Genomic DNA, 25,103 nt, shown 5'->3' with positions numbered 1-25,103 from the left:
AGTGCTTGCCAAACTGCCCTATGTTTAAGGTATCATGAGGACTAGTAGAAATGGGCAACGTTTAAGGGTTTTGCTATATGTTATCATTATAAGGACGTGGACTAGAAATGTCAGTTCCAACTGCTGCATAACATGTGTAAAGCTGCTCTAAGCTCCAAGTTACAATTAAGATGTTGTTTTTTTAAAACTCACCATCTTGGCCCTCTCCGTGGCTCTCTCCTTCTTGATTTTGTTCAGCTCTGACAGGAGTTCTGCTGTGTCATCCTCATCATCAGAGTCATCGTCCTCATCCTGCCGACACAAGAAGACATGAACCATCACAAACAAGAAGACATGCTGCTTGTGAACCATCAGAAACAAGAAGTCATGTGGCTTGTGAACAATCACAAACAAGAAGACATGTGGCTTGTGAACCTTCACAAACAAGAAGACATGTGGCTTGTGAACCGTCACAAACAAGAAGACATGCGGCTTGTGAACCATCACAAACAAGAAGTCATGTGGCTTGTGAACCATCACAAACAAGAAGACATGTGGCTTGTGAACCATCACAAACAAGAAGTCATGTGGCTTGTGAACCATCACAAACAAGAAGTCATGCGGCTTGTGAACCATCACAAACAAGAAGACATGTAGCTTGTGAACCTTCACAAACAAGAAGACATGCGGCTTGTGAACCATCACAAACAAGAAGTCATGTGGCTTGTGAACCATCACAAACAAGAAGACATGTGGCTTGTGAACCTTCACAAACAAGAAGACATGTGGCTTGTGAACCATCACAAACAAGAAGTTGGTTGAAACATGTCATCGATGCTCGTGATATGAATCACTGGATTGTTTGGTTGACAATCTCGTTTATTTACAGACCGCGGTCAGATAGCTGGAGTATTGCTGAGTGCGGCGTGAAACAACAAAACAACCAATCATGCGAATGACGGCGATTTTTTTTTATTATGCACCCATGTCACTAACACGTAACTATTATAATATCAGACAGCCAATTTGAAAATAAATTCATCAGACTGGTTAGAAAGATTTACTCTTTCCCTACTGTACAGTTATTGGAGTAAGGTTGGTAATGTTTGGTCCGCAAGTATTGGATACTTTATCGACTGTGTGTCATGGCCATTTTGCACGGCGCTAGAGACGAAACGATGGTGCAGATGGTCTCTCTGTTTATGATAATGATTCACAGAAAATAGTCAAATCTAAGATATGGACAGCTATGATCGTTAATATTAAAGTGGTACAGTGTATATTTACGGGAATCACGTTCGCATCCTAGCTGTACCGCAATTTCTTGTCTACCAGTTGCCCTTCATCCGTTTGGACAAATAACTGCTGCTTTTTTCATGAGTAAGAGTAATGAGTGATTGCTCAAACTACCTGACCGTGTGAATGAATTGCCCTAACCATTTCACATTTTGTGGAAAATGGAGATTTTAAAAGTGTGGCCACAACATCTGTGAGTCGACGATATTTTAATCAAATTGTGTCAAGGTCGGTTTCACATATGATAGCTCTGCCCCCGTTTCTGTCGATGGTACGCGCGATACAAAAAATACAACTATTGAAAATATCAACATAACTTCTAAAATGATGACAGCAATACGTGTTTGCATTTTGGGTCAACCGCTTATGGATACAGTGTGTTGTAAAGTTCGATTTCGACTTCTCTTTCCTTTCAACGAAACTGTGATAATGGCGCTATATGATTGGTTTGCTGAAATAGTAATTTGCGTGAGCCTAATGTTCATGGTACAAGATAATTGATAACCAATTGTGTAAGTGTATATATCATCAAATACACATTATAAATCTCCTCAGAAAATGGAATACATTAACGTAACACGAGAGGTCGTATTTCCAACATTCTGTATGCCATGGATATTAGATGTAATTAATATCATATTTACAATTTATTGATGTAGACGTATGATTATCTATTGCAAGTCTTCAACTCCGATTTGATATGTTATCTGAGATGTCAGTAATGAGTTAACTCTTTGTTTTGTTTTCGTTCAATGACGTCACAATATGCAATTCTATTTGTGCAGTCTAATAGACGGTTGGTGATTTCCCGCCCCTGTGAATTTAACGTCGGGGCAGGTGCGCGTGATTTGACCACGCCTGTTGTTACGTGGATGACGTCACGTCAAACAGCTGATCTAATGTTGTGGTAGTCAAATGGATACACTTGGTTTCAGTTTCCAAATAGTAATATGCTCTTTGACTGAACTAGAAAGTAGATCTAGTAAATCCCGATTGGGAAGATTTCCACGGCAACCGACGAGTGAATGAGGCTATCACTTGATTAACACTGTAAGAATATTTGGCGCAGTTTTCTTATTGTGTTTAGTTGTATGTTTGGTATATGTGCTTTCATATCTGTATGAAAGTTTAGTATTCCTAGAAAATAATGTGCATATAGTTGAGTAATGGAATGGAATGTTTTACAGTGGGGAAGCTGTCAACTGGAGCCAATATTAAACAACTCTGTTGATATTTTAGCCTCATATATTAGAATTTCGAATGGTTCAATTTATAACATAAACAGTAAAAGTAATTAGATCTACACACAATATATACATAATCGATTTCAGAATAACAAAATGTTTTCAGTGTAAATGTGATTTCCATTTGATATTTTAAATAGTTTTCATTATGTTTTATTCACTGTGCATTTTCTAAATAATCTTTGTATTATACAGCGATTAGTGGCATACATATTTAGTAAGGATTGCTTTGTTTTGTATCCTTAGCAAGAAATAGAGTTCTGAAAACAAATCTTGTGTAATAATGCATTTTTGTTGTTCTTCTTTTCGCAATTTTTAATTGTATATGTTGACGCCAAGATGTAGTTAAGCTGGGATCAAAAGAAACAATGAAAGACATAATGACAGAAAACCATTTATATTCAAGATTTTGCTAGTTATATTTTCGAAGTTCAATACCAAAAACATATTTTTCCTTTTATGACAAATTATTCCATTACTTTCATTGACCTACGTCCATTATCTATTTGAAACCTTTTCTTTTGAGGAATGGGATGAAATGGGAGACTGTAGTGGAAATACACTCTCACGTATGTCCTTAAATGTACAGGTACATACCTAGGTGTAAATACACTTACATAAAGTTGTAATTATAAACAATATTAAATAAAAGTTGTATTTCATGGACTGGCCACACAAGCATATTTTGAGCAAAGGTGTAAGTGATGCAGAAAAGTTCGAAATACAAGCGCAGACGAGGATGTGTGTTTTCTAGTGGTCATTGTGAAACAATTTGTTTAGAGGTTTGAGCACATGAATTGTATATACATTGAACACTACTTTTTATAAGCGAAGTAATTATTCTTTCACTTAATCTAGATATTACTTATAATTGTACCATAAAAAAAATAATATTGCCTGCTTTCATGTGTGCAAGTTATCGTTTCCTTGTATTTAATATAGCCTACTCTATGCTTTTTGAGCTTTCAAATTCAGGTATTAAAATTGTCAAAATACATCGCGTTTCAAGCTTTTGATCAGTTAGGTTTAAACCATTAACAACACATCTTGATACCCGAAGTATAAATAAGTAGATAAATAAGCGGTCTTTGTGATTGCACAACAAAACAATGCTTGTAGGACATATGGTGCCCTCGTTATCGAAAATATGTTTGTTGAATAGATATCCTGCCCATGAAAACGCTTCAACAATATCTGATGTCAACTAACCCAAATTTAAAGTTGTTTTTATCACCAATGAAAGAGCATGGTCTCTGAAACCAACATGGACGTAACCGGGATTTCTTCAAGATATACATTAAAAAAACTGTCATTCGTATTGTAACATAATATTTGAAACAATCTGGTAAGAACAATCACGACCACTTCCGCCAATTTTGTTTTGACGTCAAAAACACTGACAGTATTATCAGGAATTTTTATCGTTAAATATAAATGGAAATTCTCAATGAATGTGTACTTCGACATAAATCTCATATGCCTATCAACGTTAGGAGATGTACTTTCCAGTGATTTGAATTATTGGACATTTAGATTTCAAACAAGGATGCTTACTTGACTTTACTTGCCACATTCGGCTGCTTCCATATAAGGATTAATGTAGAGAAGTAGGAAACTAACAATACCAGCACTGTTATCGATGGCTCGGCAGTGCAAAGATCTTTTGCATTTCTTGACTTCAGATACTGTTGTAAAGACAATCAACTCGAGGTGCATGTTATACAATTTGGAAACACTGTGTGAAGAAATATAAACGTTGTAACACTTATGTACATGTATCCGTCTTTTAAAACCTTGACGTCACCACAGTGAGGCGCTGAGCGGTATGCAACGCCAGATTACACCATGCAGGTTAAAACCATACTTACTGACTGTTGGTTCATATAGTTTTCTTGAACTGTAACTCGTAAACCTGTTTAAAGTTTATCTCAGAACCATCGTCCACAACTTTAAGGATGTATATATATGTTACAGGGAATATGTATAATCACGTAACTTGATGTGTAACAGCTGCAGAACATACACATCCACCACCTTATTGTACCTTATGTTATCCCATGTAAGTTTCAACACTTGATGTATAACAGCACATACACATCAACTACTGGTGCACATGCTGGTTATTCCCTGTCATGCTCAACACCTGATGTATAACAGTTGTAGAACTTACACCTCCACCAATGGTGCACGTACTTGTTACTCCCGTTACACTCAACCCTGATGTATAACAGCTGCAGAGCATACACATCCACCACTGGTGCACATTTGTGTTGTTCCCCGTAAGTTTCAACACCTGATGTGTAACAGCACATACACATCCTTTTTATTCCATGCCACACTGAACACATGATGTATAACAGCACATGCACATCCACTACTGGTGCACATCCTTGTTATTCATTGTCACGCTCAACGACTGATGTATAACACCTGCAGAACATACACATCCACCACTGGTACACATTCTTTCTATTCCCCGTAAGTCTCAACATCTGATGTATAACAGCCGGAATACTTTTCCCTGTGGCTCCGGGCGGTCATCCTCAAAGCTTATGAACCCACACGAGATCAGGGCGATCGCATTTACCATGGCTCTTCACAGTATAACTGTTCCATCCAGTCGCTCATGGAAGCCTGCTCTTGGCCATCGCCAACCACTACCTCGGTGATGTAGCTGGCTTTCACAGTTTTAGTCCCTGGTCACCTATCACCGACGCCACTGATTCTCCGATACCCTGAACGGTGCCCTTCGCCCTCTCTGGTGTTTATCACCCCAGACAAGACGGCTCTCTTGCGTTCCGCATCTCTCTTAGGTCAGATTTAGTTTTGGGCTATCCGCCTCATTCTATTTCTGTCACCTATCCGGGTTTTACTTTTTGCATCAACTTTCGTTTCCTGACGACAGGAATGGTAGTAGATGTTCACACCAGCGCCGACGCCATCGGCGTAGATTCTCCGATACCCTGAGCGGGGCCTGTCGAACTCCCTAGTGTTTATCACCTCAAAATAGAGGGCTCTCCTGCGTTTCGCATTTGCTCTTGGAAATGGTCGTAGATATTGCCGCCGACACCGCTGATCCTTCGATACCCCGAGCGGGGCCCGTCGAACTACCTGGTGTTTATCACCTCAAAATAGAGGGCTCTACTGCGTTTCGCTTTAGCTCTTAGTTTAGTTCTAGTTTTTGGCTTCCCGCCTCATTCTATTTCGGTTACTTATTCGGGCGTTTCGTTTTTGCATCGACTCTTGTTTCCTGAAGACAGGAATGGTCGTAGATGTTCTGGTCATCACTTGCATGTAGGGGGAATTCATCGGACCTTGGCGAGGGTTTATTATGGATCACATCTGAAGTTATGCCCACCGGCCATGCCCTCTGATAAAGATGCAATACGGAGTAATGCAGGATAAGTTTGTATATTTGTATACTTATCCTGCATTACCAAGCGTAAGTTACCTCCCTTCGCTACGCTGCCTCCCCACGAAGCTTCAGATGTTATGTTTAAAGCACTTATGTGTTTTGATGTGACATCATGACTTCCGGGTCACGTCCCGACTGTGTGAGGGCGCTGCTTCCTGTCTTGGGTGGGACAACTTTCTTCAGCAGCTGGATCTCACACAGTTCGTCTCTCTGTCAAAAGACTGCAGTAAATACAATACGGAGTAATGCAGGATAAGCATACAAATGTAAAAAATATTTAGATTCTACTAATCCTACTTCACAGCTATATGCCCTCTGACCATCCCCGCATCACAGCTCCTCTAGCCTGTCAGCTCAGAGAAAGAGAATGATGTGGCAGGGGGATTTAGGTGATCAAGTTGCATGCACAAGATTACAGTGCATGACCCATTCCTTGCGGATGTGACAATGGTGATGCGGGGATGTGTTCGGGTGAAATGTTTTTAGAAGCTGGAAACTTTGTTCAAGCATATTACATAAGGATTGAAAGAAGGAGGAAAATATGCAAAGTGTGAGATAGGATAAGTATGTTACTATACAATTTAATGTAAAATTTACATTAACGTATATTTTTCTATGTACAACTGTTGCTATGGTTACAGGGTAAAAGTGATAACTTCCTCACCCAGAACCAGCTTCTCCCTGACAACCTGACGCAGGCGTGTGCGGAGAGCAAGATGCCAATCGTCATGAGGATGCAGGAGGTACCAAGACTAATAAAGCTGACATGTTTCTATTGAGGAGATAAGCATATCTTCCGATGTAGAACTAGGTTACCTGTCGATTTACCTGTCCTGAGTTTGAATTTTGAAGTGAACAGGCAGCTATACTTTGAATATTGGAACTCTGCATGTTGTTACTTATGATTGAGCATGTCATTATTTGAAAATGTCTACTGATATCATTGGACCTCCTCCATGGTGTAATGGATAGAGTGTAAGTTCAGGGAGCAGGTCAGTGGGTCGATCCCTGGCTGTGCGACACCAAAGACAGTACTTGTTGTTACCCTGCCTGGGGGGCTAGAACAAGGACTGGTAGGCTTGGAGCCAGTATACAGTGTCTGAGTGTGGTAAACTGCACCATGGTAACTCAGTTAGCTAATTCCATCGTGCATCAGATCGAGATAAACTGATAAATCACCAGTTGCTTATGTGTGAACATGCAAGAACAATTTCAAAAACCCAATAACTACCCAAAGTAGCTTTTACAACTTGTGTACCTGTATTGTTTATCTTTATTTACTGATCGAATGCAGGCACCACACTAACATGAACACTACTGCAAAGAATAGAAAGCAAAACAAGTTGTCATCAGAAACAGCAGTTTAGAATTGGTTATCGCAGACAAAAATGAAGCATGGTTTGTTGCATGATAACACATTGTTCTCTCACGCATTTGTGTAGATTCGAACATGCACATGCACCTTGACGTAAATTGGACATTATCTTTGTGAGGGGAGTGTCTGTGAGATCTTCCCTATAGACGAAGCTGAACAGTGCAAATGAATGCTCCCCTCACGGTTTATCGTCCCTGCATTTTTATTGTACGACAAACAATTCCCACTCGTCGTTTATTTCTTAAGTAATAATATTATAATAATACTCAAGTGAGAGGGTTATTATTATATACTTGCCCAAGGCAGTTAAATTATATTGAATATCTAAAGGAAAGTGTCCATACCCATGTGAATGATAACTTTTGAGTATTCCATGGGAGAAGAAATGGATGGAGGGCTGGTGCTTGTTTAGTTTTCCCAAACAACAGAAAAGTCTGTTTTAATAAATAAGTGCAACCTTGTCTTGTTTCAGAGGTATGACCACAGCTACTTCTTCATCGCCTCCTTCATCGCCGACCACATCAGGCATCATGCACGATTCCTCAAGGCCTAGGGGAGATAACTCTGTCCAGAATGAAACTGCAGTATTCTTTAGCCAATGCCTGTGTTTTATTCTGTTATACATAAATGTTCTGTTGATGTCTGAAGTAACTGGCTACTGCCACAGTGATTGTTTCATGATGGAGATAAGATTGAGTGGCATATAATGTCCAATTATATGAAATAATTTACTCATTAATCATTGGGAGCTAAGAATGTGTGATCAGCTGAAAAAATACAGATGCAGCATAAAATTCTCTTTGCACCTGATCAGGATTACCTCCCTTTCCCTGGTAGATGGGGAAGACTGTACTCTCCTATTGTGAAGGTGGGGATAGGTTGATTTACTGATTGATTCCGAGAGATTGTTAAGATTAGTTATAATATAACAATGACCGGTGCATTTATGTTACATTTTTCCACGGAGTTTGATTGATATATGTGTTTGGGGGTGGGGGTGGGGGGGGGGTTGATGATATAAAACTTAAAGCAGATTCTTTTATTCCATGAAATGTAAACTCATCTGTCCGGTGCATACGCATGGTCTACCTGCAAGACAAGTTTTGCTAACACTGCTTGTCTAGCACAACGCACCCAGATAACTTCTAAAAACAAACTCTGTAATGTCCTTTTTGTTTTATTTTCCGTTGACTGATCTATAAACTCTCTGTAAACCGAGACAATAAAGTCAAAGAATAAAGTCTGAATGCAGCACGTGGCATTGGAAACCTTTTGGCCCCCAAGGGTCTTGACACTTAGAATATCAAAATCCTTCGACACATTGAACTGCAGTGTGTTCAACACCAAGGATGTTATTTTATATACACGGAATAAACCCTTTTGTAAACTAGGTTGTTTTTGTCATATTTTGACTGAAGATATCAACATACTTATCATATCCCTCCCCATGAGGATTCCATGGAGAGTGGGTCACAGTTTCCTTTGTTCGTTATACTGCGGGGGAAGGGTGGAGGGGGTGCTGGTGCTGGAGGGGGGGGTTGCTGGTGTGTGTGTGTGTGTGGGGGGGGGGGGGGGGGGGGGGGTTGCGGATGCGGGGGAGGGGGTGCTGGTGCGGGGGGAGGGGGAGGTGGCACGGGGGCATATAGAAACAAGCTCTGTCTTTCCGTCATATTTCCTTACCAAGAGCAATCTCATAAACCGTTCAATGTGTCTTCATGAATCTTTGTATGCACACCAGGCCTGGCATGTTTCATTTTGTATTAAACCTGTGAAGATCTGGGATAGAATTGGTCTTCAGCAACCCATGGATGCCGTAAAAGGCAACTAACAGGATCGGGTAGTCAGACTCGCTGACTTGGTTGATGCATCATATCCCAATTGTACAGATCGATGCTCATGATGTCAATCACTGGATTGTCTGGTCCAGACTCGAGTATTTACAGACCACCGTCATATAGCTGGAATATTGCTGAGTGCAACATTAAACAATAAAACAAACAAAACGTTCTGTGTTAACTTCTTTAATGCCATTGTGACAACCATCTTCAGCTGTTAAACTGGCATATGGATGTACAACTTCTTTATTACAATTACGAGCGACGTTTCGGTGTGGACTGATCTTAACACATTCCTTAAAAAGTCTGTGAGCAAAAGAGGTTAACCCAGAAATCTATACCCAAAAGTATTTAGTTTTGAAACAAGATACAAAAACATGTTATACTATCAACAATTGTATTATCTAATTGACTAGGTTCAGAAAATCAATACAAATTATCTCCCTTTATGGTTTACAAATAATACAAGGTGGGAAATCCCAGTAAGCAATTCCTAATCCTGATGACTGAGGAAATGTAATTACTGCAAAGTAATTACAATGGCAGTACACAATGAACTGGCAGCACACAATGAACTGGCAGTGGTAATAGCGATGGAGTCTGTGATAATATTCGCTTAGCAGCAACAGTGTCAAGCTTCTGAAATGGGCCTAGGCTGGATATCCAGGGTGAAAAGTGATCTTCACACAGCCACTGATTAGTCTACAGCTGTTCTAGAAGATTCCAGATTACACTGGACTCCAAAAGCATCATAATATAATAACTTCCTCACAGTTTCTTAGAAAGTAATAAATTCCTGACAACTATTTTTTGTTAAAACACAATGTCATGAACCTCGATTGAATCTTAAAAGAACATTTAAATTCAAATACAACATTGTTCAACAAAAAACACACTGCCATATATCAATTAAGTTTGAAAAATACTTGGTAATAAGTATCATATTTCCAGTGGCAATAACTGATAAACAGGTTATAATGTTGGAGTATATGAAAGCACTCTGCAAATGTGATGCTGAATCATACAATGAATCAAAATGTATGTCAGGTATCTACAATGTATCGCAATATATCATGTCAGGTACCCACAATGTATCACAATATATCATGTCACGTACCGACAATGTATCACACTATATCATGTCAGGTATCTACAATGTATCACAATATATGTCGGGCATCGAAACTAACAATATATCATGTCAGGTACCCACAATGTATCACAATATATCATGTCAGATACCAACAATGCATCACAATATATCATGTCAGGCATCTACAATGTATCACAAAATATCTTAGAGCTTTCGTCATGTTTGGGAACAGATGGAAGTCTGATGGAGCCAGGTCAGGAGACAAGGGTGGGTGCTGAAGGAGGTCAAGTCCCACTCGTGGGTGGTAACCATGATCATGACTGGGTTGTGCACTGACGCATTGTCGTGATGGAAGAGCACACTTTTGATCAGGTTTCCACGTCTTGTGTCATCCTGTAATTGCCCTAAGCGTCCATCATTATATACTCCGGTATTGTCTGGCATTTTGGAAGATAGTCCACCATGATGACACCCTCGGCGTCCCAGCACACAGCCGTAACCTTTCCAGCTGATGGGACAGTCTTTGCCTACTTGGGTGGTGGTGATGTCAAATGCTTCCACTGATTTGATTGTTGTTGGGAAGTGGCACGGGCTTACATATATCCATATACGGTTATATAGGTCAGTGGAAGTGGTGAAATCAGGTTTCATCCATAGTCACAAGTCGCTGCAGGAACCTTTCTGGATCAGCTTCCAACAGAGCTAGATTATAACGAGACATGTTGTGGCTGGGCCGTTTTTGATGAAATGTCAGAAACTTTGAAACCCAACGAGCGGATACTTTCTTCTTTGCCAAAGTTTCGGTCGTGGTGGACTGTACTCTCTCATGAGAAATGCCTACTGATGTAGCAATATTGAGCTCGGGTATTCGCCGGTCGGGCATCACCATATTGAGGATCTTCAGGATTATTCCTGGTGTTTCTGACGTGACCAGCTTTCCAGCACAGGGGTCATCTTCAAGGCTCTCTCGACACGCTTCAACTCTGCTGCCCACCTCTTTACCGTGGCAGAGGTCGGGGCATCCTTCCGTCGTGTTGTATTCATATCTTCATGGGATTTGTTTGGTGTTACGCCGTTCAGTGCAGTACTTGATTCCTGTACGATCCTCAGGTTTGTCCATATTCCATAGACCCTTGCCTATTTTACTGATGTGTCACAACGAAACAAGTCCACTTAACGTTTTGTAGATATTCCTCTGTGACATCATGTAACGTCCACAACAAACGATTTCACTGTAACTCTATTCCTTTTCTGTGAGGCTCGGAGCTTGTAAACCCTCGTATACACTGTGTCACTTTTTCAGACACCGAACAGTTGAAAAACCGACAGGGCCACCTGAGAGCAAGCTCATACAAATCACTTATAGGACACAACGATGAACAATGTTGTAACTGATCACCAAGAATATTCTTGTAGACGAACACCAAGGTTGATGACACAGGACTTTTGACATTGTGTTTAATACTGATATGTTTTTACATAATACATAACCTACTCATTGGTTAAAAAGTCTCATGAAGACGTAATGATGATTTGCTGTCATCATATTGTTTGTGTGCCTTAAAACCTTGTTTGAATGTTCAAGTTCCATTCACTCCAATTAAAGTTGCACAATTAAGTTTTTGAAGTTTGTCAGACAATATTGTCTGAAGCATCATCATTTGTTCAAGCATTATCGTGGACAATTGAGCGGTTTTGTTAATAAACTCACACACACACAGATAAATCTGTGTATCAATATAAAGAAAAAAATGCAAGAAAATACAATACAATGATAAATATGTTAACAAAATGTCAACTTTATATTATTGTAGATACCCGTTGTAAACATTTGATTGGCATTGAAAGATAGGCACTTGTTCCAACATATTGCAAGAAAAAGATAGGACACAAGATATGAATTCGTCATGAATGTACAGGCAAAGATTTCTATCTACGACTTGATCACCAACTACATCAGAGAGATACTCTACTTTTTAATTGGACGAGAGGTCGGTCACATGACCAGGAAATTGACGTTCATACAGTTTGGCCCTTACTCTATAAAGGTTCATACTCCAATGAACTCACACAAAGTTCCTTAAATATATAGCTTTATTTCACGAGACACGTGGAATATCCTATTTATGATATACATATTGTGCAGTTCTTCTACCGGAAATTGAATTTTTATGATTACAAATTGAAACGTAAATACTCCTGACATAACACGCAGGGCGCAACACCACCCCTTGTAATTGCGACCTAAAACATAGTTCCGAGTTTGCAAATCTTAAAAAAATATAAATAATAAAACATATTTAAGGTCACTATAATTCTTTAGCATATATTTGGATATGATTACATACAGAATCAACTTTAAAAAATACATTCTTGAAAGCTACGAGACTGCTGTTGGAAACGAAGGAATACATGCTGGGGAAGTAATACAACTGGCGCTTTGCGAAGTGAACAGTCTCGATTGGCGAGTTAAATGAGAAATTTACTGTTCATAACGAAATATTTTCAAAAGAATAACAAAGGCCAGAAGCGATATTACTAACTCCATAAATAAACATCTGTCATTATTTTGCCCTGTCAATGTTGAACTAACTTAAAAAGGAAGTCAACAGTTTGTGTACAGCCAGACACTTACGATAAAGGGAGGTAACTCTTGTATGCCAACAGTTCCGTCCAAGTGCAATGTTCACTGCAGTGAAATATCAATATTAAATTATTACTTTTCTCAACTCAGTCTTTCACACTCAAGTATATAATAAATGCCGATATTTCACCGAAATAATGTGATTTCTTAATGATAAACTCTTCGCATATGGCGGCTTGTATGTGTGACGAGCTGAGCTGGGATGAAGAAGTCTATTCAGTATTACAATACATTACAACTGGGTCTGCACGTTCACGATGAAACAAGCCCCGGTAAAGAGCCACCAGATCAGCTCTGAAAATAAATAACTTAAACTTAAGCTCTGAATGTTTAAGTTCATGAAAATGAAATTGTTATGTCGTGAAAATAGAAGTTTACATGAAATGAGAATGCATGAAAAAAACATATTAACCATACATTAAAGACATGCAAATAGTCTATCTTCTCTACCCAAATAAACACCACTCCATTGACAGTCAAGTTAATCTCTTCTCCCGATCTATTTGAAAGTCTGGTTTGAAGGATGTCGAGTTGTGTATGTAACAGTAGCGCATTATGCTTCGGTCTTACCCCAGCCTGGTTCCCTGGTTATGCTGCGCTGGCGCTACACTGATCAGCCTAGCGCAAGCGCAGCATACCCAGGGAACCCGTCTGGTCTTACCCTCGCTAAGAGCTGATATATATATATTTTATGATTTCAAAATAAATCATAGAATATAAAAAATGAAAAGATGAAAGAACAGAGTGTTCTTAGACGTGATATATTAAGACGTATACAGTAATATCGAAGGCAAAGATCTCGAAGTATTACTTCATTATGTGGGACTAATGGATCCAAAAGGCACCGGAGAACAGGTGGCCCAGTAGTCTAAGACGCCGCGATTTGCTGTGCAGAGTTGCGTCCCTTGGGCACGCCAGAAACTTATGATTGTGGGTTCGAATCCCGGTTCGCCCCGATTATGTTTCTAGGTTTGTCAGCACCATACCCGTGCTCGTGGGTTTTACCGAAGTTGTAAACGTCTGAGACCTGCATCACTTCTGGCTTTCCTCCCACATTAAGCTGACACGCCACAATATAACTGGAATTCTGTTAAAAGCGGTGTTAAACCTAACTCTCTCACTCACTCATAACACAGTTATCAAATAAAAATAGATTAAACGAATTATACTGAGAAATGCCCTGATAGAAACCACGACAGCAAGGGCCTTGACTTACCAAGAGTTGTATTTGTGTCTACGGCTTGACGTCTCATCATCACCCAGCAGACTGCAGGGATGATTGACTCAGCAAAACACATATCTCTTCTCCATTTGTTGATATGAGTTCCGTCTGCAAGCAAATCACACAACATTGTAATACCTGTAATTCCTTGGTCATCGTGGGGATCCGGGATAGAACAGGTCCCCCAGCCGTAAATGTTCGGCGTGCGAGTGGTCATAGGGTCGAGTGGTCATAGGGTCGAGTGGTCATAGGGACGAGTGGTCATAGGGTCGAGTGGTCATAGGGTCGAGTGGTCATAGGGTCGAGTGGTCATAGGGACGAGTGGTCATAGGGTCGAGTGGTCATAGGGTCGAGTGGTCATAGGGTCGAGTGCTCATAGGGTCGAGTGGTCATAGGGTCGAGTGGTCATGCTCGGGGACCTGGTTGGTTGTGTGTCATCTACGGCTGGGACAAGTCCAAATTTACTACCCGGGTACCCACCCCCCTATTACCCGACCCTACCTGGGTACCCACTGTAGGTCTCAGGAGATGTCTCAAAATGTCCGATTGGGAACATTTTAGCATAGCCCTGGCAAAACGTATTTAGATACATGTATTAAACAAACTGGTCTTTCATACTCTGAAGTTGAATTGAGTTATATCTTAATTCAACCATATGAAAAATCAGAAGGAATGGGCGTATAGTCAGAAAAAATGCGAACATTAGTGACTTGTAGTGTAACCATATAGTTCTAGATAATTTTTGTCATTAAATAATATATCACGTGACTAACCACGGGTCCGAGTTACCCGTCCAAGCCCTAGTGCCATCGTACCCTGACGGCGTGTGACGTAGCTGATATTATCAGTCACTGGTTTGTCTGGTCCAGACTCCATTATTCGCGGTCTATCATACTGACAGAGTTTTAAAAACGTAGTTATGTACATATGCATACTTACTTGTCGCCGGTATGCTGCAAAATATATTGAAGACACAGTGCAGTAAAAAGACGACTGCCTCGAGTATGAAGAAGTACAGGAAATCTGAAACAATGTTTGGTCACTCGTGAGCCTGTGGTTGCATGATCAATTTTGATTTGAATGTTAGAATAATGGTTTAATCAGATAATGCAACTGTTTCATTTACCGGTCGAATTTGTTACACATATTCCAGACATATTAATTTCATTGGAAACCGAATGGGATATGGAGTATGGTATGGTTTTGAATCGATGTTCGAAACGTCCAAATTGAACAAACAGTGAATTTATTTACATTTTACAATTACAAAATATACACGAATCTTGAGTGGCGAAAGTAAACAGTGAGATGAAGGGACCCCCCTTGCAGCGTTTCTTGGTAAAGTATGCTGTGACATCCTGGAGGCGAATCATTTGGTGGCGGTAAACATTACAGCGTATCTGTTACTTTTTCAATGTTGCTGATGTTGAAACCACAAATGATTTTCGAAACGTTTATAATAATCAGAATTCATATTGCGAACCGGTTGGGATTGGAAAAGCGTTACATTCAAACAAGTATTTCCTTCCACGGCAATTCAAGGATTAAGATAAAATATATAAGAATTTCACTCTTGTGCTGTAACAAAAACACTTTTGTGGAAAGGAGTCCAGAACTGTAACAATGGGAGAAGGCATCTCCACTTGCGATTGCATTTATACGTTTGGCTTGTTAGTCAGTAAAGAGCATTCATCTGGAAATGTATGAGCCACCCCTACTCCAATACCGCATGCTGCTCTGACCGCTGTGCTGGATCGGAATGTGCTTGTTAAGGGAGAAATGTTCTTCGTCATGGTAGATGCACATTCTAAATTTCCTGAAGTATTTGTCATGAAGAAGACAACATCTTCGAAAGCTACTGCTGTTTTGAGAGAAATCTTCAGTCACAAGGGTATACCAGACCAGGTCGTGACGGACAATGGCCTGCATTAATGTTCATTTCAATGGCGTTAAACTAATATATTTCCCGTACAAATTCATGAATAGAGCTCTATATACCAAAAAGGAATTATTCAAAATGAAGTTAATGGATGATGATATATGCTCAGTTTGTGTCTCTGAATCTGAAAACATAAACCACGTATATGAAGAATGCCGTTTTATGAAGGAATTCTGGTTAGAAATTAAAGTGTACCTAAACTCGAAACTTGCATATGATATTCATATTACCATTCTAGATAAATTATTTTGCTACAACAAAAACAACTATCTCATCACCTATATAATTCTTCTTGCAAAAAATGCATTCACCAGTCAAGCATTAAGAAAACCCCAGTAAGCTTTCCTTTCTTCATAAAATATTGAAAGTTGTGTGTAAAATAGAAAACTTCATAGCAATTAAAAATAGTCAGTTACAGTATTCTATATATAAGAAGTAAGAGATACCTTTATTCTTCGAAAGAACAAGCAGTATGATCCACCATATGACGAAGATCATAAACAAAATACCGGGGAGCAGTGGACAAAAGATCTTCAACTTCTTTGCCAGCTTTTCTGAAAACGTGTTGGATCTTTCTTTACTGTACACATATAACATTTACTTTACATCCAACGACGTTTGCTATGACTTTGCTGAGGTGCCGCACGTCGCTGTGCCGACAGGTGTCCCTCAGAACAGTGACATTAAGAGAGTGGTAAAATGTAACAAATGTTATATTTGGAATAACTCCTTTTTAATAGTAAAGTACATTTTTGGGGGTTGAGTCTCATCCTGGATTCGAACCCACTCAACCTCAATGGGACTCAACCCCCCAAAAGTACTATTATCTGTAGCTTCGCCAAGAAAGTGTTATTCCAAATATAACAGTTGTTACATGTGACCATTAGATATTCTATGATACAATGATCGTTGTATACCAGATTCGCACTGATGATGGTCGTGGTTTTGTAAGCACGATGCCCCTGCTCAAGTGTTTCACAGATAGTGATGGTGTGTAATGCCTGCACCACTTTGGAGTCTGTTCGTATATTAAGCTCACAATCCTGACAAATGAGACGGTACAAAACACACCCCACTCATTCGACTTTAAACTCACTTACTCACTCATACCGTTATTGATTTTTCAGAACTTGTATGAAGGGTCGCTCAGTTTTTACTTAAAATTTTCTTGACAACTACTTAAAATCGGATTGTTACCAAAGTTAATAGTTAAACACCAACCTGCGAAATCCCAAGTCTGACAGAGTGCTGGCAGTCTTGGCAGTTGGACACAGAGTAGATCCGGAATTATCGATAAAATTAACGGGACGTAAACACAGGTCATTGTTGACCAGAAGAAATGGAGGCTCAGATCTGTTTCCGTTTCTGCAAATGTAAATATGTGGAATTACTTTTATGCGGTGGTAATTAGGATGCAGCTGGGCCTATTTTGACAAATGGTGGAGTGTGTGGTTGGGTGTTGGTGGTTGGATGTGGGGCGTGGGATGTGGGATGTTGGATGTGGGGTGTGGGGTGTGGGGTGTGGGGTGTGGGTTGTGGGGTGTTGGGTGTTGGGTGTTGGTGGTTGGGTGTGGGGTGTGGGGTGTTGGTGGTTGGGTGTGGTGTGTGTGTGGTGTGTGGTGTGTGGTGTGTGTGTTAAATAGCACGTGGTGTGTTTCGGTGTACAGAGTTGTGCCCCCTGCCAAGTTCCTCGGGTCGTTTGTGGCACGTAGTTGTGCCCCTGTTATAACATAAGAATACAGTAATAATAGAAAACGTAAAACTTCACAGTGTAGTTATCATCAGCTAAATGTAACCAAAAGAGAGTCATTCTAAAGGATCAAGTCACGTTGGCGAAGAACAACAGCTGGGAGAACTGACAAACCAAGGGGGCTTTTCTAAAATAAGGAAAACACGAGTAGCAAACTTACTACTCAAGCAATATGGGAGATGTAGGTACCAAAATACAGGGCTGGCCATAAGCTTTACATTTACAGCCAGATATGAACAATTAGTAGGTGGCAAATATGACTATAAATACACGAGAAATATCAACATAGTACTAGATAAACCCGCCCCTGCGTGAAAATCAAAGTTACTAAACACTTTCAATACATGAATAAGATTGCATACATATATATATGTGATATCACAATAACGTCAAAACAAAGCCAGAAAACTCTGAGTACATCATGACCATGTGAGTAGGAATCACAAATAACTGACCAGTGAAGATCCGGGGAAGGAATTGGTCTTTAGCAATGCTTGCCGTAAAAGACGACTATGCTTGTAGTAAGAGGCGACTAACGGGATCGGGTGGTAAGGTTCGCTGACTTGGTTGATGTATGTCATCGTATCCAAATTGCGTGGATCGATGCTCATGATGTCAATCACTGTCTTGTCCATACTCGATAATTTACAGACACCCGTCATACAGCCAGAACAATGCTGAGTGCGGCGTTAGACAACAAACAAACAATCAAATAGTGGAGATACCAGGTGTTCGCAAAAGTCATGCCTAACTCCTTTACCCCCGGCACATCAATAGTTTAACAGCATGTAGATTTTCGCAATCAATAATTGTGTTAGATGGCGTTTAAGACACTAGGACATGCTATGTCGTAATACAGATATATAATAGTTGAACGTGTAAAATTTGTAATTAGGGATCCACAATTTTGTAGCAGAATCCTGCATTCAACATGTTCATTTTGTTAGTCAATCGTAGGATTTTCACCCCACCTCTAGAATATCATATGGTCGACTCACGCACCTAATTTACAAGAACTACGAATGCACCTGAAAACCTTAACTTGACGTTTGAATCAAAAGGTGTCAGACTCAGTGACTTGTTTGATTGCGTATCATCGTACCCGGACGGCGTTGGACAGTGATCATAATATTAACCACTGGTTTGTCTGGTCCATGGACATTGATATGGTCAGTGTTAAACAAACAGACAAAAAAAGAAAGTACCAACGAGCCTTACCTGAATCGCAGTCTCCAACCAGGATAGAACCCACTTCTCTTTCTCCGAACATACACCGAAAGTATGCCTTAGTATTGCTCTCGTACTTCAGTTCGCTGGATGTACGTACATGACACGCACCATGCATGGCAGTTGTTACTATATAGTTCGCAGGATTAACATCGGTATACGTAGTTCCGTCCATGCTAGTTTGCCACCACATCTTTGTGTCCGCGGGACCCGTGGGAGCCAAACATGTCAGAAACTTGTACGTTTTTCGATTGGTTTTGACGACCCCTTTTCCTGCGAGGATAAACAAAGTAAAGTTTCAGCTATTATTATTATTATGATTATTATTATTATTATTCCTTTTCGGGTATGAAATATGTCTGCTAACGTGAAACAATAGAAAGCACATAAACAATAAACAAAAGCAAGCCAAACCACACATCTCTCAACTTAAATTGTTAACGTGTACCACCTGTGTCATTTTGGGCTTCCCTCATACATTTGATAGTTAATCTTTTACTCTTAACAAGCTCTTTTGTGTCACATGATTCATAACATAAGACAACAGATAACATATTTTACTACATTATTTTGGACATCAGTGTGCTTGCATGTGCAATTGTCAATTCTGGAAGGACGTGATCGCCTTAACAGACTAAACGTAAGTACATTTTGAGGTAGAGGTAGAGCATCACACAAAAGATTTGTCCAAAGTCTTACTGTCAAATTCAAACTCGAAATTTGGTTTGAATAGCAGCTGTTTATACACCGTTTGATGATAACCATGTACTTCACACTTGATACCATCAACCAAGCTACAGTCAATCTGTCCTTTTCCTACGAGGTATGATCTGTTGTCAAAAAGACCACTGACAGATATATTCCACAGATCGGTAGAATTTTTTATTTGGGGGGTTTCTTTGTCCACAGTGATCTTGATATTGTCTATAATAAGGGATAGTGCGAAGACATCAGATGTAGCTATAGGATGGCCATTGCAGGTGATGTTCACGGGAATAAGGTTGGCTTCAACTGGGGTTGTGTAATATAACACAATAATCCAAGCTGTAAAGACAATACTGTTATATTATGCATCTATCGTTTGTATAACATCGTGTTATATAACAACATCGCTTATACAGTAAAGACAATGTGTGATGGTCTACATCTATCTAGTGTAATAGGGACCTTTGGCTCACACAGCCGGTAAACAGTCTCATGTATACCGACACATTAATAGGTGCACCATAAAAACACATGATCACATACACCAATACAGTTCTTTAAAACTCTAAGGTTCATACAGTAAAGCTATCGTATAACGTTAATATATTTATTCTTAGGCGAGCTGAATAGCACAAAAAAACAAAAACAACAACAGTGAAGAAATGGTATCATCAGACGCACCCACTTTGTCCTATATAACAGCAGAGCCCATATATATGATAATGTGTACCTGCACATCGTCATCAATGAAGTTGATACTCATGAAGTGTTTAGCAAAGTCTATAATCAGAAACTAAGTCAATTTCACCGATTACGATAACTTGATCGTTAGGGACTGTACCACCTATTTTTAGCCGATCAGTTGAACCCGTTTTATTTCGAGCGAGAAAAACGTTATCGGGATATATACTAGGAGCGCACACACTAAATCAGAACCAGTTGTGACTGTGCCGTTTTCGTAGGGAGCCTTCAGTGCAGTTCGAGAGAGATCACCCTCATTCATTAGCAATGTTTGACACTGCTTCCATAATGTCTCACTGTGCAGTTTTTCAGTTTGCATGTAGCATGTGCTATAGACCAGCCCCTAAACCTCCTCCGATGAAAATAATACCCACTGGCTCTTCTGGTTCTGATCTGTGTGATTTGTAAAGAATGTGATAGTGTTCGACATTACTAAATTGTCTGTTTCGTAAATTACATGTTGTAAACTCATGGGCAAAAGTAAGTGTACACTTTTAAAGCATTTTTTCCCCCAAACGATCAAAGTGAGTAAAATGGTATAAGACAGAAAACAGTTGCCCAAGAACTGCAAATTCAATCTCCAAAACGCAACGCGTTGGCCGTAAAGATACACTTGCAGTGGCCAAAAGTCACCCAACAGCTTTTCCAGGTATTCGTAAAATTGCACGTGCTGAACTTGTATAAAACTTTTGCTAAGATATCACATGTAATAAATAACACACCAAAGATATGCCATGGTTAACTGCAAAGATAGAAAACAATAGGTATGGAGCAGATTGGAGCCAGCCACACCCAGATTGCAAGAAACCTAAACTGAACACGGGCAACGGTCGTTAGACTGTTTCAACGCTTCAGACAGACAGGTAGGACAAGACAGGCCAAGATCGGGCAGACCACGAGTGACAACGTAACGGGAAGATTGGCACTTCCGCACGTACCATCTGCGCAACAGGTTCGTCACGGCGACGGAAACGACAGCAACGGCGTCAGACGACGCACGGAGCTACGACGTCTGCGTGACGCAGGTCCCAGCCGTCCCTACTGTGGAATGGCATTGACCCGGAAACATCGACCTCGGAGACTGCAATGTGCCAGGACAGTAGGACGTTGGTATGTTCGTGATTGGCAGAGAATGTTTTTCTCTGACGAAAGCAGGTTTCAGGTGTTTCATAATGATGGTCGAGCTCGAGTATACCGTCGCAGGTTGAAACGTTTGGTGCCAGGCTGCATTCAAAAAGTTCATCCCTATGGTAGAGTGGGTGTGATGGTTTGGGGTGGAATTTGTGGCAACCAACAGACGAAACTTATCATCATCCGTGGCAACATCAACGGCCTGTGGTACAGAGATGATGTTCTTCAACCCGTGGTGCTTCCATTCCTTCGCCAAAAGCAACAGGGAACACTCCTGCAGCATAGCAACGCTAGACCACACACTGCAAGGCTCGTCAAGGACTTCTTGTATACGAACAACGTAAACGTTCTTCCGTGGCCCGCTCTCTCACCTGACTTGAACCTAATTGAACACTTATGGGATCATCTGAAACGTCAGATCCGAAGATGTCCACACCCACCAGCAAACAAGCAACAGCTTGTTGATGCTGTAAGAATTGAATGGAATCGGATTCTCAATGAGGCGGCGCGTCTGGGAGTGCATTGGTGCGAACGGTTGTCAAACTCGTTACAGCGCGTACCAGGTATCCATTAAAAAGACCACAAATGTATCAAGACAGTACCTGCTTGACTCTGATCATTCCTGTGAACTGTGATCTGCCTACCCCCATGTTCATATAAACGTCATGTACACGTCACCTGTTATGAGTTTCGCACTGAAATTGTGCATGGACTATTGCATGTGACCCTATTAGCGAATACATCATCATTGAATAACGTTATCTTGTTTGTGATCATTTTATTGACCATGAAACATGGGTGTATACGTTCTTTGGCCCATTAGTTTATCTCTCCATCCCCTATAAACCCATAAATTATTGGAGAGAAACACGTTTTAAGCTGGTATTGCATAACCATGTTAATTTTGAAGAAAAAAAAAATTTTTTTTGTCAGAATAAGCTGTACATTTTCTAAATTATATGGAAGTTTTACTTTGTTTCCTTGAAACTGGCAAATAACTGAAATTAGCAAGTTTAGCCACCTTGAAACGTATTTTCAGTAAGGGGCCATTTCCATTTCAGGGCTTTAATGGGCGGTACGGTTCTCTGGTCAGTGTTTGAGATTGCTGGCAACAATTCACCCCTTTACTTCATATTTTCTGGTAAAGTCCATTATCCAGCCTTACTTTTATGATGATTTTAAAGCTGCGGAATGTGTCCGTTGTCAGTTGTTGGCCTGAATTCCATGCTCTCTGTTCAACTTTAATTTTTTTCTGATTCCTTTCCATGTGAACCTATGTCACCAACTTATATCATAGGCGCTTATACTTTTGAATTTTGGAGCACATGAAAGCACAAACATTTGAGTAAGCCTCAGATGATTTACCAAACGCTGTCATTCATTTGAGTGTCTAATTATATAAGTTCGGTGTAAGTTCGAGCAATCTCAAACAATGTCAAACATCATGTCTTGAGTGTCAAAACCATATTCCATGAATGAAGCATCAATTCTAGATATGTATTGTTACTGGTTTTGAGGTTAAACATTAATCATGTATGGAATTGGTCCTTTTTCCCCTCCTTCATGAAATTTAACTCCCGTGGTCAGTGTATGAAGATAGAAAATTCTTTATTCATACAGAAATACATTTTGTAAAACATTGATGAAGTGTACATGATACAACTCTTTCATCAAAACTATGTATTCTGGTACCATATAGACATGCTGGATAGGAACAATTTGGGAAGTTTTATCAAATTTCCATTTTTTGCTGAGAAGCTACATATATGTATGTATGTATGTATGTATGTATGTATGTATGTATGTATGTATGTATGTATGTATGTATTGTATGTATGTATATATACATAAATAAAAGATTTGCCTTGTACAGATGTTTTCTGATTTGTCTACAGGTTCTACTACACTGAATCAGAGCCAGTCATTTACTTGATAGAGTTTGTCAGCACCAATGATAATAACCTTACAATTACATTTCAATGTTCTTTGGGAGTGCGTTAATTTTGCGTATTGAGGCCATTCTTGTTCTCATTTGTTTAGTCTTTGAGATAATTTCAAGCCATTTTTAGATTTGGCTCAAACTCAAAATCTATAAATGACATACAGTTACTTCCAGATCTAATTGAAATATTCCTTTTCTTATTGCTTTTAATCTTGCTGAAGATGTTGTCTGCTTTTCTGATTCGGGAATTCGTCTTCAATATCAATTCAGCATTTTGGAAAGATGGTCACTGTCCGTCAAACTGAAAAAAACTAAAGTTCTTAGACCTGTTTTGGAAAATGTTGGGAAAAATGAAATTGATTTACAAAGATGCATCTACATTAGTAGTACCATCTTACATATGCCTTGGAATATTGTTTACTTGGACTTTGAGTTACAATAGTTAGAAATCCGCAACTGTTTATAAAGTATTGATGTCAAAGTGTAAATCTTACTTTCACAATTGTGATGCAAAGATAATGCCTATTTTAAATTGTGGATCAGAACTTTTGGGTTATGTTAAATATGATTATATGGGAAAAGTATATGCATGTGAAGGGGGGATGTCGCTAACAATAGATACTCCTTCCTGATCCAATTCGGGCGCCTCTTCAGTCATGGTACGTTGCTTGTTTATCTCCCCGAATAACGTTTCTCTCGCTCTTTGTTTGCCGTTTAACGACGCACAGCTAAATGAAGGCGGTCTGTAACTAATCGAGTCTTGACCAGACAATCCAGTGATTGACATCATGAGCATTGATCTTCGCAATTGGGATAAGATGACATGCATCAACCAAGTCAGTGAGTCTGACCACCCGATCCACATTACTCGCCTGTTACGACAAGCATAGTCGCCTCCTACGGTAAGCATGGGTTGCTGAAGACCTATTCTACTCAAGATCTTCACGGGTTCACTCTTAGTAAAATGAGTACCATTGCTCGGCTGAAAATAGCTGGGATAGTCCCCAGCGATCAAGTAATCGTAATCAGTAGAAATGACTCAATTTCCTATTGTAGACTTAGTTAAGTTTTAGAATTCGACTTCAATACAAACATCAGTTTTAAACTTGGCAAGTCTGCTTTCAGAAACTTTTCACAACTAGAAATTAAGTTGTTTGATAATTACGGCCCCAAAATTATGCTACTATCATATATGTTGTATAGTTTATTAGATAAGTCGAAAACTTACGTAGCAGGAACAATGCTCCAAGCTTCATTGGTGGCATGTTTTCTTAAAAATCCCAGATGTTTCAAGTATGGAACTTCTCAGCTAACTGATCCTCTGAAGTGGAACCTGAATCTGAAATTATAGAAACAACTTTGAAGAAACATAAAAACAAGTTGTTCATCCATATATCTTATCCTTACTCAGTACTCCAACTTCTAAATGCCTCTCAAAGAATTATAGAAACAACGGTGATTATTTCTTACAAGTTATTGTATTATCGCTGTTTACATGTGTTCTGATAAAGAGTCTAAGGTAAATGAATAATTTTATGCTATCGTTCAAATGATGGTTGTAATTT

At 39.6% G+C, this 25,103-nt stretch overlaps 1 protein-coding gene across 1 annotated transcript; it reads right to left on the bottom strand.

Annotated features, from left to right (window-relative positions):
• Positions 1-12,225: 12,225 nt before the first annotated feature.
• Positions 12,226-24,853, bottom strand: LOC139441820 (uncharacterized). Its single transcript, XM_071222577.1, has 8 exons — positions 24,767-24,853; positions 19,719-20,063; positions 19,011-19,292; positions 17,264-17,407; positions 16,489-16,596; positions 15,043-15,126; positions 14,098-14,211; positions 12,226-13,175 (listed from the first exon to the last, which is right to left on the bottom strand). Exons 1-8 carry the CDS (start codon positions 24,801-24,803, stop codon positions 13,114-13,116), a joined length of 1,176 nt encoding a protein of 391 aa, XP_071078678.1. The 5' UTR covers positions 24,804-24,853; the 3' UTR covers positions 12,226-13,113.
• Between the last annotated feature and the right edge of the window lie 250 nt (positions 24,854-25,103).

This window comes from Haliotis cracherodii, unplaced genomic scaffold, assembly GCF_022045235.1.
Source record: "Haliotis cracherodii isolate W230 unplaced genomic scaffold, xgHalCrac1.p SCAF_45, whole genome shotgun sequence".
Taxonomy (NCBI): domain Eukaryota; kingdom Metazoa; phylum Mollusca; class Gastropoda; order Lepetellida; family Haliotidae; genus Haliotis; species Haliotis cracherodii.
This window is presented reverse-complemented; position numbering and strand designations above follow the sequence as displayed.

What these genes read in the sequence shown, in the direction of transcription:
- LOC139441820 (XM_071222577.1), bottom strand. Translation starts at nt 24,803, where the DNA reads ATGCCACCAATGAAGCTTGGAGCATTGTTCCTGCTAC. An exon ending in TTTCGAGTTTGAATTTGACA is followed by an intron (nt 19,293 to 19,718) that starts GTAAGACTTTGG and finishes TTATCCTCGCAG; the next exon opens with GAAAAGGGGTCGTCAAAACC. An exon ending in TTGCAGCATACCGGCGACAA is followed by an intron (nt 14,212 to 15,042) that starts GTAAGTATGCAT and finishes ATTTGCTTGCAG; the next exon opens with ACGGAACTCATATCAACAAA.